The 18,607-nt window shown below is 46.6% G+C and overlaps 1 protein-coding gene across 29 annotated transcripts in view; it reads right to left on the reverse strand.

Annotated features, from left to right (window-relative positions):
• Positions 1 to 607: 607 nt before the first annotated feature.
• Positions 608 to 18,607, reverse strand: part of cast (calpastatin) — a 337,875-nt gene continuing 319,875 nt past the window's right edge. For 25 of the 29 annotated variants that reach the window (XM_085988220.1, XM_085988200.1, XM_085988210.1 and 22 more), the window contains 4 exons: positions 13,267 to 13,362; positions 12,754 to 12,884; positions 7,863 to 7,918; positions 608 to 1,966 (listed from right to left, as the gene is read on the reverse strand). In XM_085988220.1, coding sequence (XP_085844346.1) covers positions 1,902 to 1,966; positions 7,863 to 7,918; positions 12,754 to 12,884; positions 13,267 to 13,362 — 348 coding nt within the window. In that variant the 3' untranslated portion in view covers positions 608 to 1,901. Of the gene's footprint in view, positions 1,967 to 7,862; positions 7,919 to 9,321; positions 9,409 to 12,753; positions 12,885 to 13,266; positions 13,363 to 18,607 lie in introns of those variants that run through there. The other 4 variants (XM_085988382.1, XM_085988256.1, XM_085988347.1 and 1 more) reach the window with 3 other exon arrangements.

Below are 18,607 nucleotides of genomic sequence, written 5' to 3' on the forward strand. Positions count from 1 at the left end.
CCAAGTTAGGTTCAAAACAAAGAATGTTTTTTACTATTAGAGTCTTGCATAAATAAGAACATAAGACATAGGAGCAGGAGTAGGCCATTCGGCCCCTCGAGCCTGCTCCGCCATTCAATAAGGTCATGGCTGATCTGATCTTGGACTCAACTCCACTTCCCTGCCTGTTCCCCATAACCCTTGACTTCCTTATCGTTCAAAAATCTGTCTATCTCCACCTTAAATATATTCAATGACCCAGTCTTTCACTCACTAATTCCACTTCTAAACTGAATCATTGTATTTATTGAACTCATAAGAGCTTTTATAGAAATTCATTTTCTGGAACAAATTGTCCAGTCTTTGAGGTAAGAAGCAAAGATGATGAGGAAGACATTACTAACTGGAGGGTCAGGAGATATTCATCCTCAGCTGAAGAGCCTTGGACCCAGATCTCTCGGGTGCTGTTTTTAAATGATGCTTGCAGAGCATCATATTAATGTGCCGACATTGAGGCTAGTCAGAGTCTGTGCAGCAGATGGCTGTAAATGTTCAAAAAATATTTTTTCTTGTACTGGAATTCCTTTCCTAAATTAACTCGCTATACAAATAAAATGACAATCACACCTTTTATTAGTTCATTGCATTTTATTTTCAGATTCTCATTTTTCTCACGGGATTCAGGTTCTATAATACACCCAAAGCCATAATCCGTAAGTATAGTTGAACAGCTGAGTCCCAAACAAAATGCTTTGTGGTGCAGCATCAGGAAAAATATAGAATATCTGGACAGCTATATCAGGCCTTTACAGTCAAAAGTAAACATTTTACTGTTCAACTTGTATTTATATAGCACCTTTAACGTAGTAAAACGTTCCAAGGTGCTTCGCAGGAGCATTATCAACCAAAATTTGACACCGAGCCACAAAAGGAGATATCAGGACAGTTGACCAAAAGCTTGGTTAAAGATACAGGTTTTAAGGAGCGTCTTAAAGGAGGCGGAGATGTTTAGGGAGGGAATTCCAGAACTCAGGACCTAGGCAGCTGAAGGCATGCCCACCAATAGTGGAGCAATTAAAAGCGGGGATGCGAAAGAGGCCAGAATTGGAGGAGCGCAGAGATCTCAAAGGGTTGTCGGGCTGGAGGAGGTTACAGAGATCGGTGAGGCCACGGAAGGATTTGAGACTTTTAAAATCGAGGCATTTCTGGACCGGAAGCCTATGTAGGTCAGTGAGTAAAGGGTTGATGGGTGAACGGGACTTGGTGCGAGTTAAGATATGAGCAGCAGAGTTTTGGATGAGCTAAAGTTTTATGTAGGGTGGAGGATGGGAGGCCGGCCAGGAGAGCGATAGAATAGTCAAGTCTAGAGGTAGCAAAGGCATGGAGGAGGGTTTCAGCAGCAGATGAGCAGAGGCAGGGGCGGAGTTAGGCAATGTCAGAGGTGGAAGTAGGCAGTCTTGGTGATGGAGCGAATATGTGGTCGGAAGCTCATCTCCGGGTCGAATAGGACACCAAGGTTGTGAACAGTCTGGTTCAGTCTTACAGTTCCCAGAGAGAGGGATGGAGTCGGTGTTGATTACTGTGCATAGTCTTTAGACATTTCCTGACTCGGACTCAAAACACAAGAACTGTACAGTCTAATTGCCACACATCAAAAATGTAACACTAACATTTTTGTGGTGTAAAATATTTTAGTGGTAAACATTTCCTACAAATATAGCCTCCTTCCCACATAGAAAAAAGTTTGTTTTTAAATATATAAATCCAGTTTGAGAACCTCCAGAGAGCATGTAATATTTCATAGTGATGTAAAGCTAGAATTAGAATTTCCATTATGATCAACGTTGAGTGTTCAATACATTACATTCCCACAAATTGCCTTACAGCAGCTCTTTAGAAAATTGAAAGGAAACCACAGATGTTTATACAGAGGTACATTCCTCATGAAAAAAATAATGTGCACAGTGGTCAGTTTTTAAACCAGGACCTGCAGAGGAAGGAAACAAACAATTAGTATTCACTATTTAATTTTGTATTTTAAACTAAGAGGTAGAATTTCCACAGAGTGCCCTGATCTCCAGCCACAATGTTGGCAGATACCCCGGAGAAATGGCATAAAGTGCTACCTATGCCCGTTCTCCGGAACTTCCTCTGAAATTATGGAGGGGATCAGGAGAACCCGCATGGAAATTATTGGTGAAAGTCTGTAATTACTGAATAGATTGGATGAATATTGTGTTTCTCTGGTCTAAGCAAAGACTAGAATTTGCTGTACACTCAGCTTTTAATTGGCATATGGCGTGAACTTGATTGACTGAACACTAGCATCTAGGATAGTGGGGACCATGGGAAGAGTGAAGCAGGATCGTCCACTCCGCACTTTTGACTGAAGATGCTTGCAAACTTTCAGCCTAGTCTCTTGCACTCATGTTCTGGGCTGCACCATTGTTATTGGAACCTCCACTTCCCATTTAGTTGCTTGATTATCTACCATCATTCTCAACTGGACGTGGTAGGACTACAGAATATTGCTCTGGTTGTGGGGCTATGTAACTCTGGCTATAGAATGCCGCTTTTGGTGTTTAGCATGCAGGTAGATTTGTGTTGTAGCCTCACTAGGCTTGTACCTCATTATAATGTATATCTGGTGCTGCTCCTGGCACACCCTTCTACAGTCTCCACTGAATTAGGGTTGCTATTGCAGCTTGATGGTGATGGAGGACAGAGATGTGCATGGCCATGAGGTTATAGATTGTGATGGTATAGAATTCTGCTGCTGTTAATGGCTCAAGCTGTCATGGATGCTTAGTTTTGAGCTGCTATATCTTGATGCTGGACATTAAAGTTCCTCCATTCTGTGCCCTTGCATCCCTCTGTGCTTTCCTAAAGTGGTGTTCAACATGGAGGAGTACTGATTCATCAGCTGAGGGAGGCCAGTAGGAGGTTTCTTAAGCTTTGTTTAGGCTGAAGCCATGTATCTTCATGGTGTTTGGAATTAATGATGATGACACCCAAGGCCACACCCATCCAATGGTATTCCACTGTCGCCCCACCTCTGGTAGATCTATCCTACCAATGGGACAGAACTTACCCAGGGATAGTGATATAGGTGTTTTGGATGTTGGCTGATAGATATGGGCCAAGAAATTCAGTTGTTTGCGCCAGCCGCTAGCGCCTTAGGAGGAGAAGTGGGGTGCTAAGCGGCTAGCGCCCGGGCGCAGCGCGATCTGCGCCTCTCGCGAACTTGTTAAGATTTAGCAGTGGTGCAAAACCTTTGCGCGCACTCAGCTGCGCGCGCAGATCCTGATGTCATTTCATGGTGCAACGCCCTTTGTGCGCCCCGAACCGGAAATTCAGTGGCGCCGGCCTATTGTGCGCCTGGCGCCCCTAGCGACTGGTAGAGGGGAATGGTTCCCAGTCGCTGCGGGGCGCTAATTAAAGGGGACTCCTCCTGCAGTATAAATGGCAGCCATTTTGCACCACTCCTTCTTTGTGAGAGACGGATCTTTGGAGAGAGACAAAGGTAGAGAGCTTTCTGGTTTGGCTCAACACTCGCACAGGTACTTGTGGCTTCAGGCCACAGCTTTGCACTTGTCTTTAACTTCAGTGTCATAGCATTGATTGGAAACATATAATGGGGGCTGCAATGGGTGGAAATGTTGGGCTTCTCCATTGCATTCAAAGGGCTCAGAGACGCCGTCAGAGAGTGCCAGTCATGGCCAGACGGAGAAGGGGCAACAGGCGTCGGCAAAGGAGGCCTTACCCACCCAGGGTATACCGCCAGCAGTTCTCATATCTGAACATATCTGAGGAGCAGTGTGTTCGGAGGCTGCGATTCAGAAGGGCGGTGGTCACTGAGATCTGCCACCTGCTTCGTGGAGATCTGCAGCCACAGCTGAGGAGCAGGACGTCTCTGTCGGTGGCAGTGAAGGTGACGGTGGCTCTCAACTTCTGTGCCACCGGCTCCTTCCAATCCGCTACTGGGGACGTTTCCAACATCTCCCAGTTTGCGGTACATTGCTGCATCCGCCAGGTGACCAATGCCCTTTTCAGAAGGAGACATCAGTTCATCTCCTTCCCCATGACCGTTGACAAGCAGCAAGAGCGTGCAATGGGCTTTGCAGCATTAGCGGGCTTCCCCATGGTGCAGGGCGCCATTGACTGCACGCATGTGGCTTTGCGGGCACCTCTAGAGAATGCCGAGGATTACCGCAACCGGAAGGGCTACCATTCGCTCAACGTGCAGTTGGTGTGTGACCACAGGCAGCTCATCCTAGCTGTCAATGCCCGCTTTCCAGGCAGCAGCCACGATACCTTCATCCTGCGCCAGACTTCTGTGGCAGACATGTTTGAGGCCCAGCCTCACCCACGAGGATGGCTTCTCGGGGACAAAGGCTATCCTTTGTGCACCTGGCTGATGACCCCGCTCCGTGCGCCCAGCACCCCTGCTGAAGAGGGATACAATGACAGCCATCAAGCAACCAGGAACATCATTGAGCAAACAATCGGTGTGCTGAAGCAACGGTTCCGCTGTCTGGATCGTTCCGGGGGAGCCCTACAGTACTCGCCTGAGCGAGTCTCCCATTTCGTTGTCGTGTGCTGCATGCTGCACAACCTGGCTATCCGCAGGACTCGGCCACTGCCAGCAGACATTGGAGGACCACCAGAGGAGGAGGAGGACCAGCACAGGAGGGAGGCAGAAAGTGCAAGGGCCGCCCATCAGCGGCTTATTACAAGTCGGTTCTAGGCCCCCTCTCAGGGAATGGCTTGTGCCAATGGCAGAAGATGAATGTAGCCGCTCCACAAGCCCTCAGCCGAGCAGGGCAACCAGGACTTCCAAAAGAAAGCATGGACAGTGCGATTTAAGATTTTTTTTTTACTGTGATACCTCTGTGCCCTTCCCACATGACAAACTAATGGAGAGAAACCCCCCCCAAAAACACAAATACACCAGTCTCGGCCTTTACAAGTAAATCAAATATACCAGTCTCGGCCTTTACAAGTAAAACAAATATACCAGTCTCGGCCTTTAAATATGAAACAAATACACCAGTCTCGGCTTTTATAAGTAAAACAAAACATTTGTCCACACCTACTTTTTCCCCTGCGAGGGTGATCCGTTTCGCTTCCGTGACTGGCCCCTACCCGCCCTGCAGTTCCTCCTCAATGGGACCCCAGTGGCTGCAGCAAGGCTGGGGGAAGGCTGCTGAGGGTCAGATGATGAGACGGCAGATGCCCTTGGGGGTCGGCCTGGACCAGCTCTGGGACTGGAGGGGCCGGCTGCTGACTGCTCCAACTCTGCTTGGGCGGCAGCAGTCTGTCCAACAGCTGGTGGCAGCTGCAATGGAGGAGTGACAGTGTTGGCTGCAGGAATGCTGCCAACCTGACAGATCACAGGCACTCCCTGGTCGGCTGATACATTGGCACGCGCACGGGCCAGCACTGCAGCATGCGCAGCAATCTGCTGAGGCACAGACTGCTGGGCTGCTGCGGCACAGCGAGTGCCCCGGCGATGCCTGGCCGATCCAGCGAGTGTGGCAGCAGTTAGTGCCCGTGTGGCCCTGGTCTCTGTCTGCATGACAGCAGCCAGTGAATGCACGGCATGACTGAGCACTTGGCTAGAAGCCGCCTGTGAAGCAGCAAAGTCCTGCTGACTCCTAGCCTGTGCTGCCGCGATGTCCTGCAGACTCCTGGCCTGTGCTGCACTGAATTATTGCAGACTCCTGGCCTGTGCTGCACTGAATTCCTGCACACTCCTTGCCAATGACTCTATGGAGTCAGGCATCCTTGCCACTGCAGCCATGAGCTCAGTGTGCCTGCACTCAGCCTGGGCGCCCATTTCTGCTAGGAGCCGCACCTCCTCTGCGCTCACCGTAGCAGGACTGGAGGCCGCACTCCCCCTCCGGGGAGAAGGCCGCCGAGCTTCCCCACCCCTCCCGCGTTGCTGCAGCCCGCTGGTCCCTGGAGCTTCACTATCCTCCGACCCTTCCCCCCTGCTCCCCTCCAGGGAAGACGTGTCACCATCATGGCCATGGGCTGCCTCGGCTGAGGGTGTCCCTGATGGGCTGGCTTCCTCTTCCTCCTCCTCTATGTCTGACTCGGACACAGTGCCAGCTTGAGGGGCCGCCTCCTCACCTGGCGAGTCACCATCTGAAAGCAGGGAGGCACAAGAGTTGCTTTAGAGTGAGGACAGGGCAGCAGCGAGGGAGGCATGAGTGCTGCTGTGCACTGCATTGGTTCGATAGTGGCAAAGGATGCTGGTGTGAGGCGCAAGTGGAAAGGGAGGTCAAAAAGGTGATGACCTTACCATTGGTGCCCAGAACAGGGTCAGCATCTCCAGTGGCGACGGGGCCACTCAGCCGGCCTGCCATGATCCACTCCACTCGCTGCTCGAGGTCGCTCAGCTGTTTCAGGTCAGGACGGCCTCCCCCGGTCTGTCACTGCTGTCTTCTGTTATGCGCCAGCTTGGCCTGCAAGAGAAAGGACCGCCTCTAAGTACAGTGTCAAGCCCTGATCTTGCCCGCACTGCCTCCCATGGTCAAATAGCCCTGACAGTGTCTAAAGTCCTGATTGCGCAAGTGCTTTTCATGACAGTCCCAGAGCTGCTGGATGAGGGCTGGCCATTAGGGCTTTCAGACCTGTTTGGCCATAAAGTGAGGTGCACATGCAGGGATGAGGAGGATACTGGAAAGGGTACTCACCCTGACAACCCGAGTGAGGTCGTTGAATTTTTTCCAGCACTGGGTTGGTGTCCTGCCAACCACGCTGTTGGACGTGACCTTGTTTGCCACATCCCTCCATGCTTTCCGATATTCGGTGGGCAGCGGCCTCCTGCCACCCTCAGGGAAGAAGATATGGCGCCTGCGGTCCACTGCGCCAACCAGCAGCCTCAGGTCACCCTCGCCGAAGCGCTGCGCTCTCTCCCTGGCCTTCTCCATTCTCCTGGGCGTGGAGCTGTTCCAGAAGCAGTGTTCAGGCCTTGCCTTAGGGCTGCAGTGTGCAGGGCGTGGCAGCCAAGCAATTCCACCCTCCCCCTTTAAGTGCTGACCGGCGCCTGACTGTCTGCCCTCAATGAGCACCTCGCCGCACCTGCGCTGCGCCCGCCTTCGGTGTTTGCGCCCCGGATCGCCGGCTTAGCGCCTAATGATAGTCGTGCATCGCCTGCTTTAGCGCAGCAGCAACCTCTTGGGGCGATGCAACTGAATATCGGCGAAGGTGGTGCTAAGTTGCGCCGGGTGCAAAAGTTAGCGAACGCCATGCTGTAGTGCCCCAAACGTGGCTATACTGAGTTTCTAGGCCATGGTTCTGTGAATACAATAATGTCTAGTTGTTGCTTTACCAGTCCCCAGACATTGGTAAGAATGGGACTGCAGGGTTGACTGGGCTGTGATTACCAACTTCCTATCCTTTGTTCCACTATTCACCATGATATCTCCACAACCGCCGATTGGCTCAACCACTCCCTCACCTCAAACTTTGCAGCAAGCCGGAACGGAACAATAGGTTCTCGGCAGTGATTTTAACTGCTCTGTTCCCATTGGGCAAGGTGGGTTAAAATCATCCCCAATATTTCTATAATTGTGGGCTTGCAAAGAAGGTAAAAATGATGAATAGTGAATTCAACAAACTTTCTGGAGTGTTGGGGGAACAGTAGGTCTGTAATGAGATAGAAAAAATTCTCGGTGCAGTCTCAAATGCAGTGGCAGCGGAGCCCGGTCACTTGGCCTAGTTGTAGGTGCCATAGCTTGGATATCTAGCTGGGTTTTCTTTGCCTCTTTATCTGGGAAGGTATGAATATCCTATTTGTACATGAATGTTGAACAAATGAGGAAAAACTAACAGATTCTAAGAAATTACTCTGAACATTTCATATTTTTGGTTACCTGTTTTGCAGCCTTTAACGTTTACGGGCTTTCTTTGGAACAGATTGATCTTTTTTCTGTTTAAAAGAATAAGTAAGGTGGAACAAATATTGCAATAAGATATCACTATATACAGTTGGTTGAAATATAAAACAGTTTGTTTCTATTCAGATCTTTCTGTGCAGTAAGCAGGAAGATACATTTTGGCTTTAATGTGTATTCTGGCTCTCATTTTACATGGGGCAAAAAAGATAATGACGCAAGACCCCAGTGCTGCTCATCTTGCATACAAAGTGTGTTTGGCAGTCAATTTTATTCAAAGTACCATAGTCAGTGTAAAAATTCTTACAAGTTCTAACCTTGGTTAATTATCTTGGAATTCTCTACCACAGAAGGCTATGGAGGCCATGTCACTGAATATATTTAAGAAGGAGATAGATTTCTAGACACAAAAGGCATCAAGGGGTATGGTGAGAGAGCGGGAATATGGTATTGAGATAGAGAATCAGCCATGATCATATTGAATGGCGGAGCAGGCTCAAAGGGCCGAATGGCCTACTCCTGCTCCTATTTTTCTATGTTTCTATCTCCCTGAGGTTAAGATTCCACTACCGAGCAATTATAGTCAGCTGGAGGCAGCAGGTTTGATGGGTCAGTAGGTTATTTTGATTCCATGCCATTCTATAAAGCATTCTGGGACTGCAGCCCTAAGGTCACCATCCCACCACAACTCCAAGGTTACCATCTGTACCATTTTCATGGTCAGGCCTTATCAAACTTATTTGGAGTGCTGAAAGGCACCTCGCTGATTGGTGGGGTCTGGAGATCCAGCGCTCCTATGTGGAGCTGCGCTGGTAGTAGTTAATAAAAGAAGGGTGCCATGGAGGTTCGGCAGTGAAAGGGAAGATTTCTGTTGGGCCAAGAGGAGCATGCAACCACATCAGCCTGCCTCCCCTCACAAATAGAGTAACAAGGTGTTGCTCCAAAAGTTTGTTCCCCCAAACAGGGTAGATGTCTAGGCAGTGCCATAAATGGCACAGTTACCTGCTCCTTTTATGTTAATGAACTCATTCCCAGGGATTTGAGATTGGGGTAGACTGACGGGCAGAAGTCCAGCTCCACCACACTTCCAGCTCAAAACCCGAAGCCTTTTCCATCTAGTGGGAAATCCACCTGAGCTTTATTCTCATTTATGCAGAGGATTTCTGGTGAAGAGAAACTGAAAATCTAATGGCATAGCCCAGTCATTCAGCAAACTCAGGAATAGGTCTATTCTATTTTTGCTGGTACAAATAGACTTTCCAATTTTGGGTCACACAGCTCATGTTTCTAGGTTCAAGCTTATGTGTAGCAGGCAATTCCTCAACACAACTGATTCACCATATAAGGAAAAAATTCCACCAAGTTATAAATTCAGGTGTGAAGTTAGGGATGGTTTTATATTCCATATTAAAGCATTCCTGCTCACACTTGTCTTTACCTTTGGTGATTTTGGACCTACGTCACTGGTTTTGGGGCGTGTTGCAGATGAAGCCGCCTTGCTTACACCTCCAGTATTATGATCTACCTGTGGGAATGCATTAGCTCACTGTTACAGGTGCAAAACTGCAGATTTAAACCCATTATCCATAACATAGTAATGCAGTTTGCATGATTGCTTTGTTCAGTGGCATGCATGTGCTCAATATGGATAATGCTGTAATATTTCGTAGCATGGATATATTTTTGAGATATTTACTTTTTAAGAAAAATAATTCAATTAGACTTCAGGAAGAACATTCAATTTAAAAAAATTGCTTGTATTCAGAAAATGTAGGCTACAGATGCCTTTAAAGTGCCATTTTATCCAGTAAAGCAAATGTCAGTTCACAAAGAATACCCTTCTGTTTTAATATTCAATGAAGAATACTTTGAATGAAAGTCCTCACCCACTCTATGAAGAAAATTACTAAACTTAATGCTAATTTTATTACTTGCATGGAAACCATTGAATTGGTGACTTCAGCAGGGTAGCCTAGCAAGGAGGAAGGCCCAATGAGGAAAGTAGTCATGAACTGTCTCATTTAAAACCAACTTCAGACCAGCTTGAGAACTATGCCCGAGCCATGGGATCCCGGGAATCCACACTATTGGGTGAATTTCTCCCAATTTATTCACAGTTGGTTGTGAGATATTTCAGGTGCTACTTTTCCCTTCCTGGATTTACGAAGATAGGCAGATTTTCCCATTATTGCACTTGACAGAAAGGATCAACTGCACACAGTGCATAAAGGTAAATTGGGCAAGCAGAATCACATGTCCATAAGTGAAACTTGCCTGATTATCTGCCCATTTAAGTTAATGGATGAAAAATTGGGCAGGCTTTGTTACAGGTGTGTGGGGGCCTGATTTTCTTCTATTGGCTGCACCTAGGTGTTCCTTTACTCCAAGCGCAACAAGAGGAAAATAGTTTCAGTTGAAAAGCTAGCATCGGCACAGGCACAACAGACTGAATGGCTGCCTTCCGTGCTGTAAATTCTGTAATCTGTAATTCTTTTATTTTTTGCTCGAATGAGAGAATGTGATTTGGAGGCAGGGCTATTCCAGTATGGAAAGCTCAAGTGAAAGGGCTCTATTAAAACACCAGTGTGTAGCTGTGTGTACATTGGCGCATGAATCCTGGTACTGAGAATATCAAACAGCAAGGTACACCGGGAACAAAGAAAAAAAATGTTTCAAAAGACTAAGCTGATCCAATCTGTATGTCATCAAATGTATGCATAGTGCTGTCAGCTTGCTTGGTCCTTGGTAAATGGGAGTTGAGATATAGATCAACCATGATCCAATTGAATGGCAGATCAGGCTTGAGGGACTGAATGGCCACCTCCTGTTCCTAGGGGAGAAAGAGAAAGGAGAAATCTGCTAGAGAAGTGTGAGGGGTAATTCGACAATCCAGGGCCCGAGCGGGCAGCAGCACCCACAGACCGTACCGCTTGGGAAATGTAGTGCATGATTTTCCATCCACTGATTCTGGATCAGGGAGCCTCTGGGGGCAAGGCAAATTGGGTTAATGATGAAAATATTTTCTATGGTATTAATATGGAGCTAAGTACACACACCCACACATAAAGCACTAAAGGAATACATTTAATTTTAGAGCACTTAGTTGTTGGTCTTGGTAAATTCTGGGGTCTTAGAAATCCAGCCCTGCTTTTGACAATAATGAAAATAAGCATTGATTTAAATACATTTTAGTATATCTAAGCTATTTTAATCACATGCAAGTACAGAACACATTACAGTAGATTGTTTAATGGGTCATTTAAAGAATGAAACATTTTTGAGAAAAAGGATTTTACGGTTCAATAAACCATATCTCTTTCTCCTTGGAGACCTGTGCCACAGAATGTGAAGCTGAAGAGCAGGAGTCAAAATCTGATGACAGACCTTCTACCAGATCGGCCTTTGTTAGTAACTGTCAGTAAACATTCTCAATTTAATCAGTCTCAAACATAATTCAGATAATACAGATCTAAGATACACCGAGTAAAATCAAACCAATTTAAACATAAAAATGCTTCAATTCCACAATGCTATGGCAACATTTTAAAAAAGGTAGCATAACTTTTGTGTCTCTTTACCTCCCTGTTTTTAAAATGTTGTTCCTTTTAGGTCCTCACATGCCATGCACCGTTTCCCTTAGCAGCAGATAACCTCAGCCAATGTCACCCCTGAGCCAACTGATACAGCATGTGGAACAGCAGAGTGGGTGTTCCTTTAATAACTATTACAAAAGAAGCTAAAATGGGAGTAGATGAAAAAAGCACTTTCAATCTAAAGACCCCCCACCCCCATCCAAAATCTCAAGACAAAGTGGTGGAAGTGAAATTTAAAGGGACGGGAACAATTAAAGGAGTGCCAAAGTTGCGGGATGAGTGGAGGAGACAAGAATTCTCAAAAGTCGTTAGAATAGTCAGTTCACTCATTAGAAGCCTTTACCAAAAATGAACGGGCAAGGGATTAAATCACAGCTAAAAATGAAGGGAAATGAAACCAATGTTTTGTCATTCATCCATTTCCACATACAAATAGCATTACAAAACATATGAGTCTCCAATAGATAGCATAAACAAGGCTTCCTCTGTCAATCAGTTCTGAAATGCCACAGCCTGATTCACATTCTCTTAAACAAACCTAATTGCTGACCACATTAAAGATGAGAATTGGGCTGGGAAACTCATTTCTGGGGGGAACTTCCACTTTCCCTAAACTTCCCAACCCTGACCCATTTGCGTGGTGGGATTCACACTGCCAAGAGTGTCCCCATCAGTGCAGAGAGTAGAATATTAATGGTACTGTAGCACTATAAGGGCCGCCAAAGGAGCTTAAAGGCGCAGAATCACCCTGAAGATTGAAGGTGATGTCCCACTGAAGCCTCGGTTAAGACTGGGGCCTTTAGCTGGTAAGTGTTGGGGGCCAAAGTTAATGGTGGGGAGTCCTCACAAGGCCCTCTCCCTCCAAAGGGGCATCTCAGGGGTTATAAGAGGGGCATCTTGGGTAGAAAAAGTGATGGGAATGAGTTTCCGATGGGACAACTTATCTCTTCTCAGACTTTTTTATGTTCTAAGTACCTTTATGTTTCTCTTGCCCTCCTGCCCAAGAGTAAAAAAGGATGAAAGACACACTCATCATTTTGTTTCTTCCAAAACTCAGAATGTGTGAGTGTGGGGTCCTCCAATCTTGGGCAATAACTGGAGTATCACTGCTGATCCTAACCCTGGCACTGAGTCAGTTGGTACCCTTTAACAAACTTCCAGCACTACCCTTAATATAATAAAGTCATGAGAGTCACTGACGTATGGAATAGTGTTTTGAAGAGTTCTCCTATAGGGAACTAAATTCTCCTTCAAGAAGAAAATAATTTGAGCTTTACCTTCTCTGTTGCCTTTGGTTTTGCCCCTGGACCAGTAGAGGGAGAGGCCAGTTTACCTTTATCCTGTTGCAAAGGACAAATGTAATCAGATTCGTCTTAGGGCCATCAGAATTATTTAGAATTGAAAGCAGCTGGTAAAGCAACAACACAAATATAGTAAAATACTTCAGCATCCCAGAGAGAAATCAGTCCAGTGTAAATGTGGTGTGCACACACTAGTGTAAACCTCATTTGATCAGTAAACTGAGTAATCACAGCATTTAGTTATTATATAGCTGGATTCATCAATGGAGACTACTGGTGTGTACTGACTTTAGTTTGAGAATAACTATTCAGTATTTACACTTCTATAATTACTGTGATTTTAGGATAATTTCTGCTGTTGTACCATAATTACAAAATTATTTTTTATGTTCAAAATGTTTCTAGCTGTTCTCAATATAGAAATATTTTTAAAATAGTGAAGTATTGAACCAATTATTGACTTAATGCAAACTAATTGTTGGCCTGAACCTTAGGATCAGCTTGCTCTGTAATTCTGTATTCAGGAGGTATAGATTCTTCAGTTTCTCCCACTCGTTCAGCCTTCTTCTTGGAAGTATCGGATTCCTGAAAATATGACAAATAAAATATTTTTTTAAAACAATCAAAATTCACTTAAATATTGAGGTTGAACATCCATTTTTGGTAAAGCTAACTAAATGAAATCAGCATTTAGGTATTCAATTTTAGTGTAAATCTGCTATGGTGCCTGTAAATAATCTATACCAGTTGACACCAGTTGTTATGAATAGAGTTATACCTGGAGTTTGTGACATGGGTAGCCTGAGCATGTCAATGAGACTCCAGGGCTAAAGGGAGGCAACATTCACGCATTTCATAGAGTCATAGAGTTTTACAGCACAGAAAGAGGCCCTTCGGCCCATCGTGTCTGCGCCGCCCATCCATCCCTGTCCAGTCTAATCCCATTTTCCAGCATTTGGTCCATAGCCTTGTATGCAATGGCATTTCAAGTGCTCATCCAAATGCTTCTTGAATGTTGTGAGGGTTCCTGCCTCTACCACCCTTTTAGGCATTGAGTTCCACATTCCAACCACCCTCTGGGTGAAAAAGTTCCTCCTCAAATCCCCTCTAAATCTCCTGCCCCTTACCCTGAATCTATGCCCCCTTGTTATTGACCCCCCTACTAAGGGGAAAAGTTCCTCTTTGTCTACCCTATCTATGCCCCTCATCATTTTGTACACCTCAATCAGGTCCCCCCTCAGCCTTCTTTGCTCCAAGGAAAACAACCCCAGCCTGTTTAGTCTTTCTTCATAGCTGAGGCGCTCCATCCCAGGTAACATCCTGGTGAATCTTCTCTGCACCCTCTCCAAAGCAATCACATCCTTCCTATAGTGAGGTAACCAGAACTGCACACAGTACTCCAGCTGTGGCCTCACCAGCGTTTTGTACAGCTCCATCATAACCTCCCTGCTCTTATATTCTATGCCTCGGCTAATGAAGGCAAGTATCCCATATGCCTTTTTAACCACCTTATCAACCTGTTCCGCTGCCTTCAGGGATCTATGTACATGTACACCAAGGTCCCTCTGACCCTCTGTACTTCCTAGGGTCCTACCACTCATTGTGTATTCCCTTGCCTTATTTGTCCGTCCAAAATGCATCACCTCGCACTTTTCAGGGTTAAATTCCATTTGCCACTTTTCCACCCATCTGACCAACCCGTTTATATCGTTCTGTAGCCTGAGGCTTTCCTCCTCGCAATTTACCACCCCACCAATTTTCGTGTCATCTGCGAACTTACTGATCATACCTTTCACATTCTCATCCAAATCATTTATGTAGATCACAAACAACAAGGGACCCAGCACCGATCCCTGAGGTACCCCACTGGACACAGGCTTCCAGTCACAAAAGCAACCTTCGACCATCACCCTCTGCCTCCTGCCACTCAGCCAGTTTAGGATCCAACGCGCCAAGGCACCCTGGATCCCATGGGCTCTTACCTTCTTGACCAGTCTCCTATGCGGGACTTTGTCAAAAGCTTTACTGAAGTCCATGTAAACCACATCCACAGCATTTCCCTCATCCACCCCCGTAGTCACCCCCTCGAAAAATTCAATCAGATTTGTCAGACATGATTTACCCTTGACAAAGCCATGCTGACTATCCCCGATTAATCCTTGCCTCTCCAAGTGGAGACTAATTTTGTCCCTCAGAATTTTTTCCAATAATTTCCCTACCACAGATGTTAGGCTCACTGGCCTGTAATTCCCTGGTTTATCCCTGCTACCCTTCTTGTATAATGGTACTACATTAGCTGTTCTCCAGTCCTCTGGTACATCCCCTGTGGCCAGAGAGGTTCTGAAAATTTGTGTCAGAGCCCCTGCAATCTCCTCCTTTGCCTCCCACAGCAGCCTGGGATACATCTTGTCCGGGCCTGGGGATTTATCCACTTTTTGGCCTGCTAAAACCGCTAGCACCTCCTCCCTCTCGATGCCAATATGTTCAAGTATGTCACAGTCCCCTTGCCCGATTTCTATGTCTGCATCGTCTTTCTCCATAGTGAACACAGATGCAAAAAATTCATTTAAAACCCCGCCTACATCATCTGGCTCTACACACAGATTGCCACTTTGGTCCCTAATGGGCCCTACCCTTTCCCTGGTTATCCTCTTGCCCTTAATATACTTATAAAACATCTTAGGATTTTCCTTTATTTTGCTCGCCAGTGTTATTTCATGGCCCCTCCTCGCCCTCCTAATTTCTTTTTTAAGTATGCCCCTGCACTTTTTATACTCCTCTAGGGCTTCTTCCGTCTTTAGTCTTTTGTAACTGCCAAAAGCCCCCCTTTTATTTCTAATGCATTTTTGTATATCCCTTGTCATCCAAGGTTCCCTTTGCTTGTTGGTCCCACCCTTGACCTTTACAGGAACATGTTGGCGTTGTACTCTCTCTATTTCCCTTCTGAAAGTCTCCCACTGTTTTGATGTGGATTTTCCTATAAGTAGCTGCTCCCAGTCCACTTTGGCCAGATCCTGCCTTATCATATTAAAATCGGCCTTCCCCCAATTTAGAACCCTTATTTCCGGGCCGTCTTTGTCTTTTTCCATGACCACCTTAAATCTCACCGAATTATGGTCACCGTCGCCAAAATGCTCTCCTACTGATACTTCCACCACTTGCCCGGCTACATTTCCCAGAATTAGGTCCAGTACCGCCCCCTCTCTTGTAGGACTTTCTACATGTTGGCTCAAAAAGCTCTCCTGGATGCACTTTAAGAATTCTGCACCCTCTAAGCCTTTCACATTCTGACTATCCCAATTTATATTGGGGAAGTTGAAATCCCCCACTATTATTACCCTATTATTTTCACACTTCTCTGAGATTTGCCTACATATCTGTTCTTCTATCTCCCCCTGACTGTTTGGGGGCCTATAGTACACTCCCAGCAAAGTGCTTGCCCCCTTTTTGTTTTTAAGTTCTACCCATATGGCCTCATTAGAGGAACCCGCTAATATATCATCCCTCCTTACAGCAGTAATTGACTCCTTAATTAATATTGCAACACCCCCTCCCCTTTTACACCCCCCTCTGTCTCGCCTGAAGATTCTATACCACGGAATATTGAGCTGCCAGTCCTGACCCTCCCTCAACCATGTCTCCGTGATAGCAACAATATCGTACTCCCATGTGTTCAACAACAACTTCAGTTCATCCACCTTATTTGCAAGACTCCTTGCATTAAAATAAATGCCTTCCAGCCCTGCCATATTCCCTTTTGCCTTCACATATTTGCTCTGCCTTCCCAGCCGACTTGTTTTTTCCTCTGTATTTGGCTGTAAATCACCCCCTACTATAGCTCCACTCTGTACCCCATCCCCCTGCCAAGTTAGTTTAAACCCCCCCCAGCAGTGCTAGCAAACCTCCCCGCAAGGATATTGGTTCCCCTCTGGTTCAGGTGTAAACCGTCCGACTTGTACAAGTCCCACCTTTCCCAGAAGCAGACCCAGTGATCCAGGAAACTAAAGCCCTCCCCCCTGCACCATCCCTTTAGCTACGCATTCATCTGTTCTATCTTCCTATTCCTATACCCACTAGCAAGTGGCACCGGGAGTAATCCAGAGATTACAACCTTTGAGGTCCTGCTCTTTAATCCTTCACCTAGCTCCCTAAATTCTTGCTGCAGGACCTCATCCCTCTTTTTACCTATGTCGTTGGTACCAACGTGGACCACGACCTCTGGCTGTTCACCCTCCCCCTCCAGAATGCCCTGTAGCCGCTCAGTGATATCCTTGACCCTGGCACCAGGGAGGCAACAAACCATCCTGGATTCACGTCTACGGCCACAGAAACGCCTATCTGTTCCCCTTACTATAGAATCCCCTACCACTATTGCTCTCCCACTCTTTTTCCCCCCTTCCTGGGCAGCAGGAGCACCCCCAGTGCCAGGAAGTTGGCTGCTGCTGCCTTCCCCTGGTGAGTCATCCCCCTCAACAGTATCCAAAGCGGTATACTTGTTTGAGAGGGGAATGGTCACAGGGGTCTCCTGCACTACCTGCCTGCTTCTATTGCTCCGGCTGGTGGTCACCCATTTCCTGTCTTCCTGTGCAGCCCTTCCCTGCGGTGTGACCAACTCACTAAACGTGCTATCCACGACCCTCTCAGCATCGTGAATGCTCAACAACCCATCCACCCGCAGCTCCAGCGCCTCAATGCGGTCTGCTAGTAGCTGCAGATGGATGCATCTCTGGCACACGTGGTCATCAATAAGATTGAGAGCTTACAAGTTGATTCATTTGATACCATTGCCTGCAGTAAATCCTTTACTCTCTCACATCCTCATCGTTCCTTCTGGTCTGATCCCCATCCTCACTCCCTCAAGTCTAAGGGGTACAGAGTTGAGCATATCTATCCCACAACAGGTTTAGTCGTCCATCGCTGGATATGGCTGCACCACTGATCGAGCACTATCAAGCCTCACTGTCCAGCATTATCCAGGAGAGCAAAGCTAACCACTGGTTTCTTTTCTCCACTAACCCCTTCCCCCTCCACCCTCACTGCCAACAAGTGCAAGGAGCTCATGAATAGGGTGTCAGCCTTGGCTCAGTGGTAGCACTCATGTCTCTGAGTCAGAAGGGCTCAAGTCCCACACCAGTGACTTGAGCACATAATTGAGACTAACACTACAGTGAAGTATTGAGGGAGTGATGCAGTGCTGGAGGTGCCTTTTCGGATGAGATGCTAATCCAAGTCTGCCCTCTTAGGTGGATGTAAGATTCCACTGCAATATTTGAAGAAGAGCAGTGTGGTGTTTCCCTCGATTAACATCAATAAACCAGATGATCTGGTCATTTATCTTACAGCTGTTTGTGGGACCTTCCTGTGCGCAAATTGGCTGCCTCATTTCCTACATTACAACAGCGGCTAGACTTAATGAGTACTTCATTGGAACTTCCTGAAGTTGTGAAAGGTGCTATATAAATGCAAGTTCTTTCCCTCTTTGTCACTAAGATTTAAATCATCCATTCAGCTGCCTCTATTGCGACCTCCCCTTCCCTTGCTCACCAAGCCAAACCTAGGCTCCTTCCTGCCCTAGCCCTGAATCCACATCTATGTCTAGTTTCTCTCCTATCTCCCCTCATGCCCTCGCCAAGCTCACCTTCTCCATGAGATCACGCTGACTTGACCTGATTCCCATTAAACTGCTGACCACGCAAGTTCCTTCCTGGCCCCCATACTAGTTAACATTGTAAGGGGTGCCTTTTCCTCAAGTACAGCCCACCTATATTTATAATCACCATCATCCCTCTCCAGAAAAAAAAGCTCAAACCCTCTCCTGTTGCAAACTACT

The sequence above is a fragment of the Somniosus microcephalus genome, chromosome 1 (assembly GCF_052327205.1).
Source record: "Somniosus microcephalus isolate GS21.2 chromosome 1, FLI_Smic_1.0, whole genome shotgun sequence".
Taxonomy (NCBI): Eukaryota; Metazoa; Chordata; class Chondrichthyes; order Squaliformes; family Somniosidae; genus Somniosus; species Somniosus microcephalus.